The following is a 20,302-nucleotide window of genomic DNA, read 5'->3' on the forward strand; positions in this document are numbered from 1 at the left end:
CACACACACACACACACATGCACACACATACACACATATATATATGTCAAGCCAGACATATATGGCAAGTCAGACCAAAGTACTAAATAACATCATAAAATTATAGAACTAAAACACCCCTTGAACATTTCTAGATTATAAAGCTGGTTATCATTTTGGTCATGCTTATAAAGACCACAGAAAGACTAAAGGGCAGTATTTCTTACTTGAGAAAAATCACTCAACTCTGAGATATTTTAATAATATCTGACATATTAAAATAATAAATTCTATAAGATGAAAAAAGGTAAAAATTCAAATCTTATTTTGTCTACTGAATTTTATAAATTATATAATAGGAAGTCATTGTTGTAAAATACGGTGTTGTGCATACTGAAATATCTTTTGAAAGGATAATGGGATGCATTCAAAGTGCCTCAAAAGAGGAGGTTCACTGCATTAGCAGCACCTTGGTTTTAGCATAGGAGTCAGCAAATCAGTACTTGTGGGCCAAATTCAGCCCACTGCCTGTTTTTGTAAGTAAAGTTTTCTTGGAACACAGTGCTACCTATTTATCTATTGTCTATGAAAGATGTCAGAGACCTTCTGGTGCACGAAGCCTAAAGTAGTTACTCTTTACAGGAAAAAATTGGGTGAACTACTGACTTGGTAGATCAAAGATCCTTTGATATATTTTAACAAGTTTTACCAATACACTGAATATTTACATGGAATATAGATCCCCATGTGAAATCCCTTGACAATATTCAGATTATCGTGAGAATCAATATTTGAGCACTCATGCATTGAGAACAAGAAACAAATGCCATAACTAGCAATTTTGTTGGTAATGCAAAGTGCCAAGGTAGTATGTAGTTTCCTTTTGCAACTCAGTAGATATTACAAGTGTCAAGATACTACAATATCATATTCTGACAAAATTTACTTAAGATGTGTTATCAAACTAAATGTTTTAAATATACATTACTGATGAAGTAATCAGTATACTATAGATCCAATCTAATTTTAAAAACAGGGTTGCATACTACGTTATTTAATGGGTATGACGATTTACCTATTTCCTTATTAATGGGATTTTAGACTATCTCCAGCTTTGTGATATGATGATGCTATAATGAAAATTCTTAACATATATAAGCATGTAACATATATAAAATCCTTAACACAGATTTATTATACTTAAGATATTTTATATTATTAAATATTGCTACTATTAAATATTGCTATAGGCTTACCTATTATACTCTTCACTCTTCTGCCTGGGAAATTGATGATTATCAGGTTTTCTGCTCCTTCTTTCTTGGATTAATTCATCATCATCACTGTCACTGTAATCGGCATGTAGGTTTCTTGACACTTCCATTTTCTTATTTCTGCATGTTTTCATTTTTTCTGCAACCTTCAATGAAAGTTTAACACTGATAACAATTGCCATTATTTTATCTAATAGAAAGAACTTTTTTGTTTTCATTCATTTTATCACTTGACTCTGTCATGATAACGGTCATTAAAATATTTTGTATTTAATTTTATCACTATATAATTATTAGCATAAATTACGTTATGATTTTTTCATCAATATTCATATAAAGTCTGAATCATTTCTGTCTGAGTGAATAAAACAAAAATTTCCACACTTTAAAAAAGGTCTCATTTGAAATTTGTGCTTTTATTCCCTCCACTCTTTGCTGTCTAATATAAATTTTCACCCCCTTGTGATGAGCAGAAATAGAGAAATAAAAGGACAAAGCCATGAAATCTGTCCCTTTCTATCTTTACCTCCTGGAGTTTACACTTAATGGCCAGATTTAGAGAATGTGGCATTGTGGGGCTTCAGGAACAGAAAGGAAAATTTCCCCTTTCTGCAATAAGCTTTCCCCACTGTCTTTCATTTTTCTTTTTTCATTTGGATGCTAGGATATCAAAAATGTGAAGGTGCTTGCTGAAAAACAGGAACCAAAATTTGAAACAACAGAAGAAGCAGAGTGAAACCACTGAGATGCTGGATAGAGTTCTGGAAAATGAGATGCTTGCTGCTGTGCAGAGAGAAGGCGAGTCGTGAAAAGAAAATACTGAAGAACAGGATCTCAAGATGAGTAAAAAGCCCCCAAATCACCCTGGAATCACTTTTGAGATTGGTGCTCATTTGGAGGCACTGCACTACTTAAAAAAAATGGTTTTCATCTGTTAAATGTACACTATGTCTTCTATGCCTTTGACGATTACCAAAATCAAATGAGAAAACATAGAGAAAAACAGTCAGCACTCAGTATCCATCACGAATTGAAAAAATCGACTATGAGGAGGGCAAGATGTTGGTCTATTTTAAGCGCTGGAGTCATCATTATGATGAGTGGATTTACTGGGATAGCAATAGATTACGACCCCTTGAGAGGCCGGCACTAAGAAAAGAAGGGCTAAAAGATGAGGAAGATTTCTTTGATTTTAAAGCAGGAGAAGTTCTGACTCCTTGGACAGACTGTAACTATTACCCTGCCAAGATCGAAGCAATTAACAAAGAAGGAACATTTACAGTTCAGTTTTATGATGGAGTAATTCGTTGTTTAAAAAGAATGCACATTAAAGTCATGCCCGGCCGGGCGCGGTGGCTCACGCCTGTAATCCCAGCACTTTGGGAGGCCGAGGCGGGTGGATCACGAGGTCAAGAGATCGAGACCATCCTGGTCAACATGGTGAAACCCCGTCTCTACTAAAAATACAAAAAAAAAAAATTAGCTGGGCATGATGGCGCGTGCCTGTAATCCCAGCTACTCAGGAGGCTGAGGCAGGAGAATTGCCTGAACCCAGGAGGCGGAGGTTGCGGTGAGCCGAGATCGCACCATTGCGCTCCAGCCTGGGTAACAAGAGCAAAACTCCGTCTCAGAAAAAAAAAAAAAAAAAAAAAAAAAAAAAATCACAATGGAGAATACATTTTTAATCATGGTATTAGTGACTAGTAATATAAAGTTGCAAATTTTGAACCATCAGCAAAGATTACTCATTTAACATGAACCCAAGTTGGCAGCCATCCCTATTGTTCATAATTTTGATTGCTTGAAATTATAATTCAGTATTTGATGTTTCTTTATTAGTTAGGAGGTTATAAAAAAGGAAAAGTAAACAATATTCAGGAACTTTGGGCTTTACTTTGAAGGGAAAAGATTAGCTGTAAATCACTATGCATTCTGAGAATATTTTAAGATTTATAACCAGGTAAAATGGTTTAAAATTAAATATTATAATCAACTGATTCTAAAAGGACAGTTCAAAGGTAATTTCATTTGAAATATGCTATGTTATGAAAGCAAAGAAAACCAGAAATTTGAAATTAAAGTTTTACATACCTGTTGCTGGTTATTTTCACATCCTTGAAGCTTTTCTTGTTCTCCCTCTGATGTCATTTTTAAGTCTTGTTCTGGTCAAAAAAAATCCATGTATTTCATTAAAATGAACTACTTAGAATAGCTGGATAAAAGCTATAGTCTTTATAAACATAAACTTAAACATTTATTTTTCTTTTATAAAATCAGAGTTTAAATAAAGCTTAATCTGTGGTGGAATATTTGCTTCTTTTTTTATTTATTATACTTTAAGTTGTGGGGTACATGTGCAGAACCTGCAGGTTTGTTACATAGGTGTACATGTGCCATGGTGGTTTGCTGCATCCATCACCCTGTCATCTACAGTTATTTCTCCCAATGCTATCCCTCCCCAATTTCTCCACCCCCTGCTATCCCTCCCCTAGCCCCCAACCCCCCAACAGGCCCCAGTGTGTGATGTTCCCCTCCCTGTGTCCATGTGTTCTCATTGTTCAACAGCCACTTAGGAGAACATGCAGTGTTGTTTAGTTCTTGTGTAAGTTTGCTAAGAATGATAGTTTCCAGCTTCATCCATGTCCCTGCAAAGGACATGAACTCATCGTTTTTTATGGCTGCATAGTATTTCATGGTGTATATGTGCCACATTTTCTTTACTCAGTCTATCATAGATGCGCATTTCGGTTGGTTCCAAGTTGTTGCTATCGTAAACAGTGCTGCAATGAATATAGCGTGCATTTGTCTTTATAATACTACGATTTATAATCCTTTGGGTATGTACCCAGTAATGGGATTGCTGGGTCAAATGGAATTTCTATTTCTAGATCCTTGAGGAATCACCACACTGTCTTCCACAATGGTTGAACTAATTTACACTCCCAACAGCAGTGTAAAAGCATTCCTATTTCTTCACTTCCTCTCCAGCATCTGTTGTCTCCTGACTTTTTAATGATTGCCATTCTAACTGGTGTGAGATGGTATCTCATTACGGTTTTGATTTGTATTTCTCTACTGACCAGTGATGATGAGCCTTTTTTCATGTTTGTTGGCTGCATAAATGTCTTCTTTTGAAAACTGTCTGTTCATATCCTTTGCCCACTTTTTGATTTTTTTTTTTTTCCTTGTAAATTGGTTTAAGTTCTTTGTAGATTCTGGATATTAGCCCTTTGTCAGATTGGTAGATTGCAAAAATTTTTTCCCATTCTGTTGGTTGCGAGTTCACGCTAATCATAGTTTTTTTTTTGTTGTTGTTGTTGTTTTGCTGTGCAGAAGCTCTTAAGTTTAATTAGATCCCATTTGTCAATTTTGGCTTTAGTTGCCCTTGCTTTTGGTGTTTTAGTAATGAAGCCCTTGCCCATGCCTATGTCCTGAATGGTATTGCTTAGGTTTTTTTGAGGGATTTTATGGTGTTAGGTCCTATGTTTACATTTTTAACCCATCTGGACCTAATTTTTGTATAAGTTGTATGGAACAGATCTACTTTCAGCTCTCTGTCTATGGGTAGTCAGTTTTCCCAACACTATTTATTAAATGGGGAATCGTTTCCCCATTGTTTTTGTCAGGCTTGTCAAAAATCAGATGGCTATAGATGTGTGGCTTTATTTCTGAGGCCTCTGTTTTGTTCCATTGGTCTACATCTCTGTCCTGGTAGCAGTACCATGCTGCTTTGATTTAAGGTGGTTTTTTTTCCAATTCAGTGAAAAAAGTCAGTGGTAGCTTGTTGGGGAAAAACAAGCAATGGGGAAAGGATTCTCTATTTAATAAATGGTGTTCGGAAAACTGGCTAGCCATGTGCAGAAAGCAGAAACTGGACCCCTTTCTGACACCTTACACTAAAATTAACTCCAGATGGATTAAATACTTAAACATAAGACCTAACACCATAAAAACCTTAGAAGAAAACCTAGGCAAAACCATTCAGGACATAGGCGTAGGCAATGACTTCATGACCAAAACACCAAAATCATTGGCAACAAAAGCCAAAATTGACAAATGGTATCTAAGTAAACTCCAGAGCTTCTGCACAGCAAAAGCAACAATCATTAGAGTGAACTGGCAACCAACAGAATGGGAAAAAATTTTTGCAATCTACCCATCTGACAAAGGACTTATATCCAAAATCCACAGAGAACTAAAACAGATTTAGAAGTAAAAAACAAACCCATTCAAAAGTGGGCAAAGGATATAAACAAACACTTTTCAAAAGAATACATATATGAGGCCAACAAACACATGAAAAAATGCTCATAATCAATGGTCACTAGAAATGTATTCTAAAAGTGTTTTCTTTACGGATGAAATTCAAAAGGAAGCAGTAGAAGTGCAGATACCAGAAGACGCAAATGAAGAGGGAATTGCACTAAGAAAAAGAACCAAATACTGGCTTTTTTACCGATGTCACCAGAATGCTGAGAAATAGTATATTCAGCATATCACCTTATATTTTTCTCCATGATATTATACAAAAGATGTCAGTTTCTCCAAATTCCTGGTCTGCAAACTACACTTGTGTTCAAAACTTGAAACTGTCAACACATGGCTGTGTTATAATTCCACGACAAAGAGAGGGTATGTGTCTGACAGCAGGTTTTAGTTGCTGCTACTATATTTAAGCTTCAAAACATATCCAGAGGAACTTATCAAGGACTTGAATATAAATCAAGTTTTTCCACAAGCAGATAAGAAAGACAATACTTTTCCTCACACATGATCTTTAGGTTTTGACAACTGTGGAAAAATGTTGGCACGTGTACTCATCAGTCTAGATTATTTTCCCTGACCCCTTGTACATAGCTGCTGTAGTTACCAAAAAGTTAGGTAGGATCTTGGTAGATTTGTTCTTTCATATTTGAACACCAGAAGTATGAATCACATCAATAATAAACCTTACAACTCTAAAATGATTCTTTTGGAAAGGATACCACCAAAAAGCTTTTCAAAGTTACATCCATTTTATTTTTTAGTAATCTTAATTGTTAGAATTGATATTACCTTCTTGAAATTCTCACGTTTTAAATTTCTGCAACACCACTTCCTCTGACTCCTCTCCTACATTTCTCTAGCTACTGCTCATTCTCCCTTACCCACGCCCTTTTCCTTTGGAAAATGTTGCTATGCCTAGGGTCCTGTCACTGGCTTTCTTGTCATTATACAACTTCAGCTCATTGAGATCTATGAGTTTGCTTAATAATTATAACAGGATCATTCGATGTTGGCAACTCCTACCTCAGAATTTCATCTCCAGCTAGAAATACCTATTATCCAATTACCTACAAAAAGTATCCTCTATGATTGTTCCATTAAACTCACATTTGTCTTCCTTCTTCCCTACACTTCTCTATTTACCTGAAATTCCCTGTTCCTCTAGTATAGTATAAATGTTAGTGCACAACTTCAAAACTTATAATCTAAGATTTCTCTCTGCCATCTAACATTTTACTTTCAACAATCACTAAACCATATTAACTCCGCCTCTTTTCTGCCTTGAATTTATATTTTCATTGCCACAACAGAAATGTTTATATTTTCTAGTTAAACATGGCCTCTAAATTGATGTCTTTCACAAGGGAAAAAAACCCCTACCAATTATTAATATTTTCTAAATAAAAACTAAGAAAAAAATGAAAAGAGAATAAGGGCAAGAAAAAAATAGATATTTTAAAGTGAATAAACTGAGCTTCTTATAATTATTTCACCTGGGGTGGGTGAAAATCTCATAGTAGATTAAGACTAGTGCAACGACTGGTGATAAGGAAACTATAGTTTTGACCATGGCCAAAGTTTTCTTTGTCTCCCAGTCTATGTGGTTACCTTTCATCTACCTTCTAAGTGAGGGGTCAGCAAACTACAGGTCATAGGCCAAATCCAGCCTGCCATATGCTTTTGTACATAAACGTTTTTTGGAGCACAGTCTATCTATGCCTGCTTTCACACTTCAGTGGCAGTGTTTAGTAGCTATGACAGAGACTAAACGGCCTAAAATATTACCTATCTGGCCCTTTACAGAAAAAGCTTATCAATCCTTGCTTTATACAATAACCAGAATGCCCTAATCCTCAAATCTTGTGACTTCCCTTCTGAAAAATTTCTAGTGAATCCCTGCAGCAAACATTGCTGGTTCCCTATCAAGTAGTCATTCCTTATTCTTTCTTGCTGGAGAAATGCAAGTTTACCTGGATATTCATTATCCAATATCCCTCCAAGCTCCAAAAAGAGAAATAATTATTCTAAGCGAATCACAGTAATTACATTTGCTTTTCCAGTGCCAGGTTTAGGAATGAGCAGCTGGTGTAATCAAGCCAATAAAATGTCACAGGAAGTCCAATGCAAGTTTCTGACTTTTCTTCCTTTTCTAAAAGGAACACTTGAAAAAAAGTAACCCTTCCAGCCTTTAATACTCTCTTGTGAGAACGTGATGTTTGAAGCTGTTGCTAAGTAGCCAACCATGAAAGGAGATATCAACAAAACACTGCCAACAGCACAGCTGAAAGAGGGACAAGTGAGATAGGATGGTATTGCTGAACCACCAAAACAGCTTTGGCTCCCATTGTTTCAGCTATTGTTAGTTAGATCATCTAATGTTTGCAGTCACAAGCACTCTAAGAATTTTTCCATGGCCTACGGATAAGATCTATTCATTTCAATATGTTTAAAAAGTCTTTCCTAAGCTTAACTTAGCTAGATATTCAAATCAATCCCAACCACTCTCATATTATACTTTTTTTTGCACTAGCAAAACTGTACTAACTGCTCATAAACTCTGTGAAGTTCCCTCAAGCATCTTACCTTTTGCACTTGCTTTTCCTTTTGGGAAATGTGCAATCTTGTTAGCTGTTCCTTCTGCCAAAAATACAATCTTGTTAGATATTCCTTTTGTCAACCATCATTCTTCGGCTTCTTTACCTGGCAAATGTCTACTCACTCTGCATGCTTACCTTAATCCTACCCATGTTTTATTTTTAGCTAATGGTAACAGAGTGTCTTCTTCTAACAAAATTGATGTTATGACAATTAACTAGCAGATGGAACAAATCTCATGGTAACAAAGTATATATATCTCATTTGATTTCCACTTGCGGGGAATTAAGTCAATACTAGCGAGACCTTGTTGGTATAAGAATATGTAACATGACCTGTGCTTCACAATAAGGAATTTATTTTCTGACTTCACATAGTAGGTATCTTTAAAAAATAATATCCTATTGGTATTGGTACAGTTCTTATGGATGTTTCTTCATGGTACCAGAAAAGTCTCATTGAAATTCTGGTTTTGAAGAGAGTTACCTTTTCAGTGACACAAATCACTCTGTCAGAGCTGACCTCTGAACAACAAAGGTTTGAACTGCAGGGGCCAATTATCTGCAGATTTCCTTCTGCCTCTGCCACCTAAGACAGCAAGATCAATCTCCATCTACTTCCCCCTCCTCCTCAGTCTAGCCAACTTGAAGACTCTCAGGATGAAAAGCTTTATGATGATCCACTTTCCACTGAATGAAAATATATTCTTTCTTCATTATGATTTTCTTTATGTTTCTTTTGCTCTAGTTTATTGTATTAACAATACAGCATATAACACATATAACAATAATTAAGATACAACAAATATGTCTTAATTGACTTTATAATCAATAAGGCTTCCAGTCAACGATAAGCCATTAGTAATTAAGTTACGGGGGAGTTTAAAGTTATACACAGATTTCAAAGTGAATAGGTGACTGACACCCCTAAATCCCACACTGCTCAAAGATCAGCTGTAATATGTATTTACTAAATACAAAGCATTTATTTTACAGATTAGAATATCCAATTTTACAAGTCCAATTCATCAAAGTGACTATAAAGAAAACATACTACATACTAACTTAAAAATCTTTTTTCTTATTTACACAAAAATATCATCTAGAATTTTAGAAAATAAGATAATGAATTGTTTTTTCAGATAATATGGCTTGAGATTATAAAATCGCCTACAAGTAACCTTTTAAATAATTCTGAAATCTAGATTACCAAGAAAGTAATTTAAAAACATACATTCAATTTACACAGTGGTTTTTTTTAAACTGCTGTTTTGTGATCACTTCCTTCCTCTTACATTTTTATCTATGATAGGACCATCGAGAGGAATGCACTGTCAGAAGTCTTACCTGGATTGCTATTTTGAAGACTTTTCCATTTCTTGTTTGCTTTATATTCAGAAATTAGTCTGCGAATGCTATGTATAAAAATGTAGTAAATACAATTAGTATTTTAATGCTGATATGAAAAACATTTACCAAATACATTAAATTCTTAGAGTATATCAAACAATATCAGAACTTTATCCCACATACTTTTAGTTTTTAAGCTCTACAAAATTCTTATTAAGTTTCTAATTAACGAAGAAAAAAGTAAAGTACTCATGAAGTGAGGACAGTAAAACTCAGTAAATTAACATGTAAGGTTGACATAATGGAAAACGATCTGACTTGTAAGTCCTAGCTCTGTAACCAACATGTATTTGTTCTTGGACAAGTTCCTTCTCTTAGGCTCAATGTCTTCTTCTAAAGAATGAAGGTTTTGCTACCTTATTCACTAGGTTGTTATAAATGTTTAATAAAATAACATTTTAATGTGCTCAGAGAAATAGTAAAGCAAAGGAATAATTTATTCTTGAACTTTATTGTTGAAATTATTTTGGAATTACAAATGAAACCCAATGTGTAGTTTCCCATATGTCTTAACATTAAAATGTTGTGATCTTCTGAAAATGTTGTTAAGCCTTAATTTTGCTTATTAGTTGTTCTATTATCTGTGGCTTATGATTCAGGACATCTCAATTATTTCATAGTTTGTGTTTGTAACTAAATTTATTAATAAATAGATTGTCTCATTAGAATAGATAACATGACTTTAACTCTGAGCCAGCAGATCTTTGTTAGGATGATGCTTTCTCTCCATGGTCATCTAAAACTGACATGGAAGACAAAAACTCTAATTTTTTCAAGTTTCATGACGGAAATGTAAGTGAGTATTTTCTCATTTCTGAGATACATACTACCAATATATTCGCACACAACACACCATGGGTTACTCAGCTCCATTCTCATTTCATAAATTACCTTATAACAATGTTTTTGTAATGAAAATGCATAATTTCACTATTGGCTAGCACCTGTTTTGCTCTGACTCACACTGTTTTCTGGGAACTTGCCAGAAAACTAGTCAGATTACCTTTTTTGTAACTGTGTGAAATATGGAATGTTTCACAGATTAGTGTGACATGCTTATGTAGGGGCCATGCTAACTTTCTCTGTATTGTTCCAGATTTAGTATATGTGCTGCTGAAGCAAGCACAAAGCCCTACTTTTATAAATGGGTGCTGATGAATCATGGATGAAGCTTGGCTCTGTTCAGTCCAACTCACCTACCTAAGACTCAAGTCATTCTGATAATGGCTTCCTATGAGGTAGAATTTGAAGATATTTTAAAAACTTGAGGTAGAGAAGCAAGTAGCTTGGGAGATTTTTATTATCGAAAACAGATTCTTTGAGGGGCCAGCCACAAGTTGGTGCCCACTGCTCTGGGAAAGGATAACATGGGACCTTCCGCTATCTAAGAAAAGCTGCTACATAAGATATAAAGGGGCTTGGGGTAAAAATCTGGTAGCAAAGAAGAAAAAACTTTGATATCTTTCTGCAACACTATCTGAACATCTCTAATAGCTTAGAACTATCCCAACTAATATTTGCTGGAAAGAAGACAAACAAGGGACTCAAAGAATAACTTACCATCAATATCTAGGATTCCAGGCTAGGATGTGGGCTCCACATGAGATTTTGAGTATGGGAGGAAGGGTCAATTTGCTCACTATGTGTGTGGGTAAAGCTAGGATGTCTAGAAGCCAGAGCAGGGTACTGGTGCTTTGGAAACAATGGCCGAGCATATAAGCATATTTATGTGAACTACAAGTTGTGACTTGGAAGCCTATGTATAGATTACTATAAAGAATGAGGGATCTAAATCAGAAGGGGCATTCTTGTGGCAAAGGTCAATCTTTACTGGACTGCAGGAGTAGTTTCAATGACAAAAACCAGTTAACAGAATCCATGGGAACAACAGAATAATTAGAATATCCTCCCCTTTCCACTCCTACTGACTTGTAAAACATGATTGTCTTCTTTGAACTTAGGGGACCTCTTAGGTTCTTGAAAAATTCAAGGTAGAGGGTATAGAAGACAGCTCCCAGGAGATAGTCCAACATTTTCTGATAAACTGGACATTTCAAGACTCAAATAACTAATTATAAAAATCAAAGATGTGAAACTATTTTATCCCATGCACAGGGGTTATACTTGGAATGAAATGGAAAACATTAGGATCCTTAAGCATAAAAGTCTTTAAGAGTCTTGAGTTAAGGAATCCTGCACTCATTGCTACTTCTAACTAGTCTAGTCTTATGCTTGATTTCCGGCTGATGAAGTGGACTAACTCACGGCCACTCCAAACCTATCTGAACCAAACTATGAAATCTCACCTGATGGATAAGATGTAATGGTTACAATTATTTTAAGCCTCAATTTACTGTTCAGTGGCCTTTTAAACACTTACTCTTGAAAGTTATAAGCAACAGCATAGTCTTCCGCTGCCCATCCAGATATATCTTGGAAAACGACATCAATATTGTGCTGAAGAAGCTGGTCGACTATACTTGTTGATCCATTACGAGCAGCAAGTATGAGGGCTGTTCTAAAATAACAGAGAGATAATTTCATGTTTAGGAACTTTAGCAAAGTTACATTAAAAACTATATTTATATACTTTACCAATTTAATATCTTGTCTGACCATGTAGAATTAACCAATTATATATACTAATAAACAGAAGCATCATGGGTGCTCAAGGGTTCATGTTTGTAAATTGCAACCAAAGCCAAAAGGAAGGGACAAGAAAGCCTCTTGTCCCACTGGGATATGACACAGAAGAAGTTGCTAAAATAAAGTCCTTTGATGAGCAGGATACTATGCTCAGGTCACTTATCTAAAGTAGCTAAACATTTAAGTGATGAATTATCCATTTCTTCCCTAGTCTGATATATAGTAATTCAAAATCAGCTTGGGGTAAGTAAGAGCTATCTGTAGGTTTAAAACAATAAAAATAATGCTAATAATAGCCACAATAGTTTCAGTTAATACTACTCATAATCATGTGCGAGGCACTAAATTAAATATACACATTACTCATAAACAACCACCATTGAAAGAGATATTATTTTCTCTTTTTCACATAGAAAAACATACTTAGTGATAAGCAATGTTCCCAAGGTCACACATCTAGCAAGTAGAAAAGCGACAAATTAAACCCAGTCTTGGGTGAATCTAAAGCTTATCCTTTTTTTTCCTCATTGTCAGCCACCCATGGCTTGTATTCATGAAAATAAAAGTTTATCCATTTAAAGCTATCTTTTTTCCCTCTGCCCATACTAATTAAAAATAACATAAAAATACGCTAGAAGTAAAAAGAAGAAAAAAACCCAATGAACCCACAGTATCTTGCAACAGCAATTAACAGTCACTCAGGAATAATCTAACATTAAGATTCTTGAGAGAAAGCAAGCTAAAGCGAAGTCATGCAAAAGACAAAATGATTTTCAACTCTAATTTATCTTTAACATAGTATTTTTAAAGGAAAAGTATGTAAGAAGCAGAGGTTAAAACTACTATAAGAGAGTTAAGAAATTTCAATATTGAGTCAAAGTAAACTACAAGTTGAAGTCCACACTTTTAAAACAAATAAAACCAATATGAAATCCCTTTAGTTAATGTAAGATCATATGACTCAAAATATCAGCTCATCTGTCAACAGTCAACATAATAAGAGAAGATGAATCCTACAATACAGACTTTTTATGTTGCCCAGTGTAAATAATTGTTTACCTGATGATTTGTGTTGATATTTCTCTCTCTCTATCAATAATAATAAGTTAATCTTATCAATTTAATATTTCTGATGAGTGACTGTTACCACTCTAGAACAACACTCAGGTTTAAAAATGAACAACAAAAAAAACTATCATACCTTTGAAAATTATCTATTGCAGTTAAATCTGGTTTTTTCTTCAACAAAAATGCCACCATTCGCTCTTTTTTCCTATTTATGGCAAGTAAAAGTGACGTAAGTTCACCCTGTAAAGCAGCAAAAACAATTTATAATTCACAAAATTACATATTTCTCAACTGAACTGAAAACCTTATGTAAGATCCTATGAACTTAAATGTCTGAAGTAGAAAGTAAATAAAAAGCAATCACTTCCTTCTCACTCCACTGTGCTTCCCCACATGCTGTTCCTTCCCTCTCAGATACCCCTCCTAGGGTGCCTGGAAGGCACAGTAGCAGACTGGAGCACATATGCCTCACATAAAGGGGTAACCTCTGCACAGCATACTGAACAGTGATATGAGCTCAAGGGAATTCAGATGTGATCCTTTAAGAGAAGCCTGAAATCCAGATCTGTGTATGAGTCATCTGAATTTTACATGCTGACACATCTTATGGAGGTAAACTAAACTAAATCTATGGGGCACATTTAGACTTCAGACCTTGTGTTTTCATCTTTGCTATGAATGTATTTTTAAATAGTTGTATGTAAAGCAAATACTTGCATGTAAAATATTTCCTTTTAGTTTCAGATGTTTTACCAAAAACCTCAAGCCCAAAAATGCAATAAAAATTGCCATTAAGATTCATAATTGCCACTTCAAGAACTTTTCCAGCATTCATTCATTTACATTCTATTTGTATTTAACTTTCCCAACTCATTTAAAAAATAGATAATTAGTTCACAGGACTGCTGTAACTAAGTTACTGAAAGAATACCTATCTGTATTCTTACTAACTTCATGGTTTTCAGTGTTTAAAACTGCCATCCTAACCATGCCAAAACTCTACAAATCTAATTACTTACTGAGATAGTCCATAATACAGCTTCAACTTTTAAAAAAGGTGAAAAATTTGCTACTATTCTAATGGGAGAACCTGCTTATAACAATGATTTCTTGACCTACTCGCCTGAATGACAACTAAGAGACAAAAAACCCTGAAAGGGTCAGCCTCTGCTTATTAAAAACTATCTCAAAGCAATTTCTAAAGACCTTCTGAATGGCGGTGAACATTCAATGGTGTCAAGGAAAAGGTATTATTCCGTAAGCTATTAAGATGTTGCAAATAATATTCGTTTGAACTTCCCACCCACAGAGGTAGAGAAAGATAAAAGTCAAGCTAATATTCAAAGAAGGAATTTAAAGGAAGTATTTATAGTGCCTATGAAACTCCGAACTCTTTAGAAATTTCTTAGGTTTTTGAGATAGGGAAATTTCTATTACACTTATCTGTTCAGTTGGTTCTTACCCAGAAGTGTATCAGAACATCAAGGAATTTTGTGGTTGTAGCCGCTGCTGCTGCTGTTGCTAAAGACAGAGTCTCACTCTATTAACCTGGCTAGACTCCAACTTCTGGGCTTAAGCAATCCTCCCACTTCAGCCTCCCAAGTAGGTGGGACTACAGCCATGCACCACAAGGCCTAGCTTCAAGGAAATATTCTTAAACATCCATTTCCAGGCTTTAATAGATTTACTATATCAAAATCTTCAGGAGAGAGCTGAGACTTGTAGATTTCGTTTTACTGTCCCCAGGTTACAGTGATGCACAATTCTAGCTGAGAACCAGTGCAGTAGACAATCACTTCAGTCTCATCTCTCACCCAAATGACTAATTCCCTTTATCATTTAGGGATTTGGCCAAAAAGAAGAAAGAGTAAGAGACAGAGTCATTCACTATACACACCATTCAATTTTCCTGTCTAGGGTGAAACGGACTAGTAAACTCAAAATCCAACTTGATTTTGCTATTTGTAACTCCTCATCTCCCATCTTCCATCAAGATATTCTAGATTTGAGAGGGCAATTTAGATGCTTATCTAAGTGACTCTTTCGGCCAGAATAGAATAATATCCATTAATTATGTGTTCTTCCCTCTGCTGAACTGCTTCCTACTTCATCAGCACCCATTCATGCCAATCTGGTTTCCTCAGAGTCCTACCAAAATTGATCTTGAGGCAATTTTACAACTCACTCTCCCAAACTAAGACTTATTATTCCCCAAACTGAAGAGAACCTTGTCTAGACACATACACTGGAAACAAACAAAAAAGACAAAACCCTCTTCTCAGTATTTGTCCTCATTGCCTAATGTCCAAATCAGCATGCATATTTCTGATGGCTGTTCTTTACCCTGTCCAACCTTTCCCTCTTGTGCCCTTGACCAAGAGCAATCAATTGCTCTCACATAAATTATTTTTTGGGGGAAAAACTGTCAACAGCAGCAAGGATTATATTGATTGTAAAATACTTTAATTTTCTTTGAGATTTAAGGGCAAATTTTGCTTTTCTGGGTCACCTTATGCTAATCAGAGGGGAAAAAAAACTTGGGTGGAAAAATGTTTTAAAGTATTACCTTTCACAAATTCTGTTTTCACAAATATTTGTAAGTGCATATGCTGCATCCTCTAGTGCTTTAAAAGCTTCCATATTTATAGGAAAATCTTAGATAATTACATTATTTAAAAATATCTTCACTTAGGGAGTACTTGAGCTTCCAAATATAGAAAACTGACCCTTACATACGTCAATGGTAAAACAAATACACTTGAAATACTTTGAAAAGAACACCGGTTGATCTATACCTGGCTTCTTGCTTCGATATCTGCACCATATGCAAGCAGTTTTCCTGCCATTGATATATTCTCATTGTCAATGGCATAGTGCAGGGCAGTGTTGCCGTACATATCTGTAATATTTGGATTGGCGCCATGTTCCAGGAGGATGGATGCACAAACCTCTTTCTGACATTGTACAGCCTGTCAGTATTAGACCAAGAAATAGATTGTAAATTCTAGGAAATTTTCCACCTGATTCAACAACTAGTTATATTCCAATGAGATTAATTCATTTTATTCTGTGATTTTAAATTAAATCCATTCCATGCTGAAAAAGTTGACACCATATACCTTGATCAGAGCTGTCCTGTTTTCACTGTCAGTGAGGTCAAGCTGGCATTTTCTGGCCACCAAGTGAGTTACCACTCCTGGATGGCCATGGGCACATGCCCAATGTAGAGCAGTCCTATTAGAGTGAGAGGACATTTCAGGCAATTGTAGTGCACTATCCCAAAACAAACAATGATACATTTAACTGTAAACATCAAATAGTATGTTATCCCTCTGCCTTAAAAACTAATAGTTACTTTGCTGTGAAGAAAGTTCAATCTTTGTTAGCAATTATTACCCACCACATTAATGAAAGAGCAGGTTGCTTCATAGAAAGGGCTTAGCCTTTGGATTCAGTTCAATTTGGGCTTGATTCCTACTTTAAGCTCTGTCACTCATTCACTGCTAGTGAGCCCTTATGAGCCTCAATTTTCTCATTAGTAAAATACAGATGAGAATAGTAGCTATCTCCCAGTGTGATGCTTACATGAGAATCTATACAAAGCATTTACAACAGTTCTCAGCACAAATAACCGCTCAATAATCGTAAAGCATTACTACTTACAAAACCATTTTAATTAAGTAAAATATTACAATTATACCTACTTTGAAATATGTTTTAAGGATTAGAGGTATCACTGTATTTCAACTAAGAAGCTCATTTTGTCACATTTTAACATTTCTGACTTTGGAATCCTGCTTATAATCCTACCCCCGTCCAGAGACACAGGACCCCTGGCACATATCCCTGTCCACAGACCCTGGACCCCGGCACTTCCCCTGTCCAGAGACCCAGGCCCCCGGCACCTACTCTGTCCAGCGACCCAGGACCACTGGCACCTCCCCCCTGTCCAGACATCCAGGCCCCAGGCACCTATCCCGTACATGCGCCCTGGAGCCCAACACCTACGCCTGTCCAGAGACACAGTACCCCCGACGCCTACCCCTATCCGGAGACCCAGGCACCCTGGCACCTGTCCCTGTCCGGAGGCCCTGGACCACGGCACCTACCCAGGCTCAGCCCCCCGGCATCTATTCCTGTCCAGAGACGCAGACCCCCGGCACCTACCCCTGTCCAGAGACCCAGGACCCCGGCACCTACACCTGTCGAGAGACCCAGGACCCCGGCACCTGCCCCTGTCCAGAGACCCAGGCTCCCTCGCACGTACCCTTGTCCAGAGACACAGGCCCTCTGGCACCTTGCCCTGTCCAGAGGCCCTGGACCCCGGCACCTATCCCTGTCCAGAGACCCAGGCCCTCCGGCACCTGCCCCTGTGAGGAGGCCCTGGACCCCGGAACCTTCCCCTGTCCAGAGACCAAGGCCCCCCGGCACCTGCCCCTGTCCAGAGACCCAGGCCCCCCGGCACCTGCCCCTGTCGAGAGACCCAGGCCCCCTGGCACCTACACCATCCAGAGACCAAAGCCCCCCGGCACCTACCCATGTCCGGAGACCCAGGACCCCCGGCACCTGCCCCTGTCCGGAGGCCCCAGATCCCGGCATCCACCCAGGCTGAGCCCCCCAGCACCTATCCCTGTCCAGAGATGCAGGCCCCCCAGCACCTACCCCTGTCCAGAGACCCAGGACTCCGGCACCTACACCTGTTCAGAGACCCAGGACACCGGCACCTGCCCTTGTCCAGAGACTCAGCCTCCCCCGCACCTGCCCCTGTCCAGAGGCCCTGGACCTCGGCACCTACCCAGGCCCAGTAACCCTGGCACCTACGCCCGTCCAGAGACCCAGGACACCCGGCACCTACCCCTGTCCAGAGACCCAGGACCCCCGGTACTTAGCCCTGTTCAGGGGCCCTGGACCCCAGCACCGACCCTTGTCCAGAGACCCAGGCCCCCTGGCATCTACCCTTGTCCAGAGACCCAGGCCCCCCGGCACCTAGCCCTGTCCTGGACCCCGGCACCTACCCCTGTCCAGGGGCCCTGGACCTGGGATCTGCCCCTGACAAGAGACCCAGGCCCCCCGGCACCTACCCCTGTCCAGAGGCCCTGGACTCCGGCACCTACCCCTGTCCAGAGACCCAGGCCCCCCAGCACCTACCCCTGTCCAGAGACCAAGGCCCCCCGGCACCTACAGTAGTCCAGAGACCCAGGCCCAAGGCACCTACATCTGTCCAGAGATATAGGTGCTCCCGCATCTGCCCCTGTCAAGAGACACATGCCCTCGGCACCTGAACATGTTCAGATGCCCTGGACCCTGGCACCTGCCCCTGTCCAGATACCCAGGCACCCTGGTCCCTGCACCTGTCCAGAGACCCAGGCCCCTCGGCACCTACCCCTGTCCAGAGACCTAGGCCCCCCGGCACCTACCCCTGTCCAGACACCCAGCCCCGCCGGCACCTTCCCCTGTCCAGAGACCCAGGACACCGGCACCTACCCCTGTCCAAAGACCCAGGCCCCCGGGCACCTACTCCTGTCAAGAGACCTAGGTGCCCCGCCACCTGCCTCTGTCCAGAGGCCCTGGACCCCAGCACCTACCCAGGCACAATCTCCCCGGGACCTACCCCTGTCCAGAGACCCAGGCCACCCAGCAACTAGCCCTGTCCAGAAACCCTGGACCCCAGTACCTACCCCTGTCCACAGACCCAGGCCCCCCGGCACCTACCCCTGTCCAGAGACACAGGCCCCCGGCACTTACCCCATCCAGAGACCCAGGACCCCTTGTACCTATCCCTGTCCGGAGACCCAGGTCCTAGGCACCTACCCCTGTCCAGAGGCCCTGGACGCCGGCACGTATCACTGTCCAGAAACCCAGGCCCCCCGGCACCTACCCAGGCCCAGGCCCCCGGCACCTAACCTTGTCCAGAGACCCAGGCCCCTCGGCACCTGCCCTTGTCCAGAGGCCCTGGACCCTGGCAACTACCCAGGCCCAGGCCCCCCAGCACCTACCCCTGTCCAGAGACCCAGGACCCCGGCACCTACCCCTGTCCACAGACTCAGGAACCCCGGCACCTAGTCCTGTCCAGAGACCCAGGATCCCTGCACCTACCCCTGTCCACAGACCCAGGCCCCCTGGCACCTACCCCTGTCTAGAGACCCAGGCCCCCCGGCACCTACACCTGTCAAGAGACTCAGGCCCCCCGGCACCTACACCTGTCAAGAGACTCAGGCCCCCCGGCACCTACCCCTGTCCAGAGACCCAGTACACCATCACCTACCCCGTCCAGAGACCCAGGACCCCCACCACCTACCCCTGTCCAGAGACCCAGTACACCATCACCTACCCCGTCCAGAGACCCAGGACCCCTGGCACCTAACCCTGTCCAGAGACCCAAGCCCCCGGCGGCTACTCTGTCCAGAGGCCCTGGACCCCGGCACCGACCCCCGTCGAGAGACTCAGGCCCCCAGCACGTACCCCCGTTCAGAGGCCCAGGCCCTCGGCACCTGCCCCTTCCAGAGACCCGGGTCCCCCGGCACCTACCCCTGTCCAGAGACCCAGGCCCCCGGCGGCTACTCTGTCCAGAGGCCCTGGACACCGGCACCGACCCCCATCCAGAGACTCAGGCCCCCAGCATCTGCCCCTGTCCAGAGGCCCTGGACCCCGGCACGTACCCAGGCCCAGGCCCCCCAGCACCTACCCCTTTCTAGAGACCCAGGCCCCTCGGCCCCTACCCCTGTCAAAACACCCAGGCCCCCCGGCACCTGCCGCTTTCCAGAGGCCCTAGACCCTGGCACCTACCCCTGTCCAGAGACCCAGGGCCCTGGTACCTACCTTGTCCAGAGATCCAAGACCCCTGGCACCTAACCTTGTCCAGAGACCCAGGCCACCGGCACCTACCCCTGTCCAGAGGCCCTGGACCCCGGCACCTACCCAGGCCCAGGCCCCCAGCACCTACCCTCTCTAGAGACCCAGGCCCCTCGGCCCCTACCCCTGTCCACACACCCAGGCCCCCCGGCACCTGCCGCTTTCCAGAGGCCCTGGACCCCGGCACCTACCCCTGTCCAGAAACCCAGGCCA

The 20,302-nt window shown here is 40.5% G+C and overlaps 1 protein-coding gene and 1 non-coding gene across 2 annotated transcripts in view; both read right to left on the reverse strand.

Moving 5' to 3' along the window:
* Positions 1–17,222, reverse strand: part of LOC105706794 (ankyrin repeat domain-containing protein 62-like) — a 72,173-nt gene extending 54,951 nt beyond the window's left edge. Inside the window, exons 1-9 of the mRNA XM_064369825.1 lie at positions 17,048–17,222; positions 16,357–16,433; positions 16,033–16,206; positions 13,371–13,477; positions 11,904–12,041; positions 9,461–9,528; positions 8,103–8,156; positions 3,345–3,415; positions 1,236–1,399 (exon numbers count right to left, since the gene is read on the reverse strand). Of these exons, the coding sequence (XP_064225895.1) occupies positions 1,236–1,399; positions 3,345–3,415; positions 8,103–8,156; positions 9,461–9,528; positions 11,904–12,041; positions 13,371–13,477; positions 16,033–16,206; positions 16,357–16,433; positions 17,048–17,222 (1,028 nt within the window). The remainder of the gene's footprint in view (positions 1–1,235; positions 1,400–3,344; positions 3,416–8,102; positions 8,157–9,460; positions 9,529–11,903; positions 12,042–13,370; positions 13,478–16,032; positions 16,207–16,356; positions 16,434–17,047) is intronic.
* On the reverse strand, positions 10,543–10,649 carry LOC135271833 (U6 spliceosomal RNA). Its single transcript, XR_010339966.1, has one exon. It is a non-coding gene; the product is annotated as a U6 spliceosomal RNA (small nuclear RNA).
* Positions 17,223–20,302: the final 3,080 nt, after the last annotated feature.

The sequence above is a fragment of the Aotus nancymaae genome, unplaced genomic scaffold (assembly GCF_030222135.1).
Source record: "Aotus nancymaae isolate 86718 unplaced genomic scaffold, 86718_ANA_hifiasm-v0.15.2.pri h1tg000092l, whole genome shotgun sequence".
Classification (NCBI taxonomy): domain Eukaryota; kingdom Metazoa; phylum Chordata; class Mammalia; order Primates; family Aotidae; genus Aotus; species Aotus nancymaae.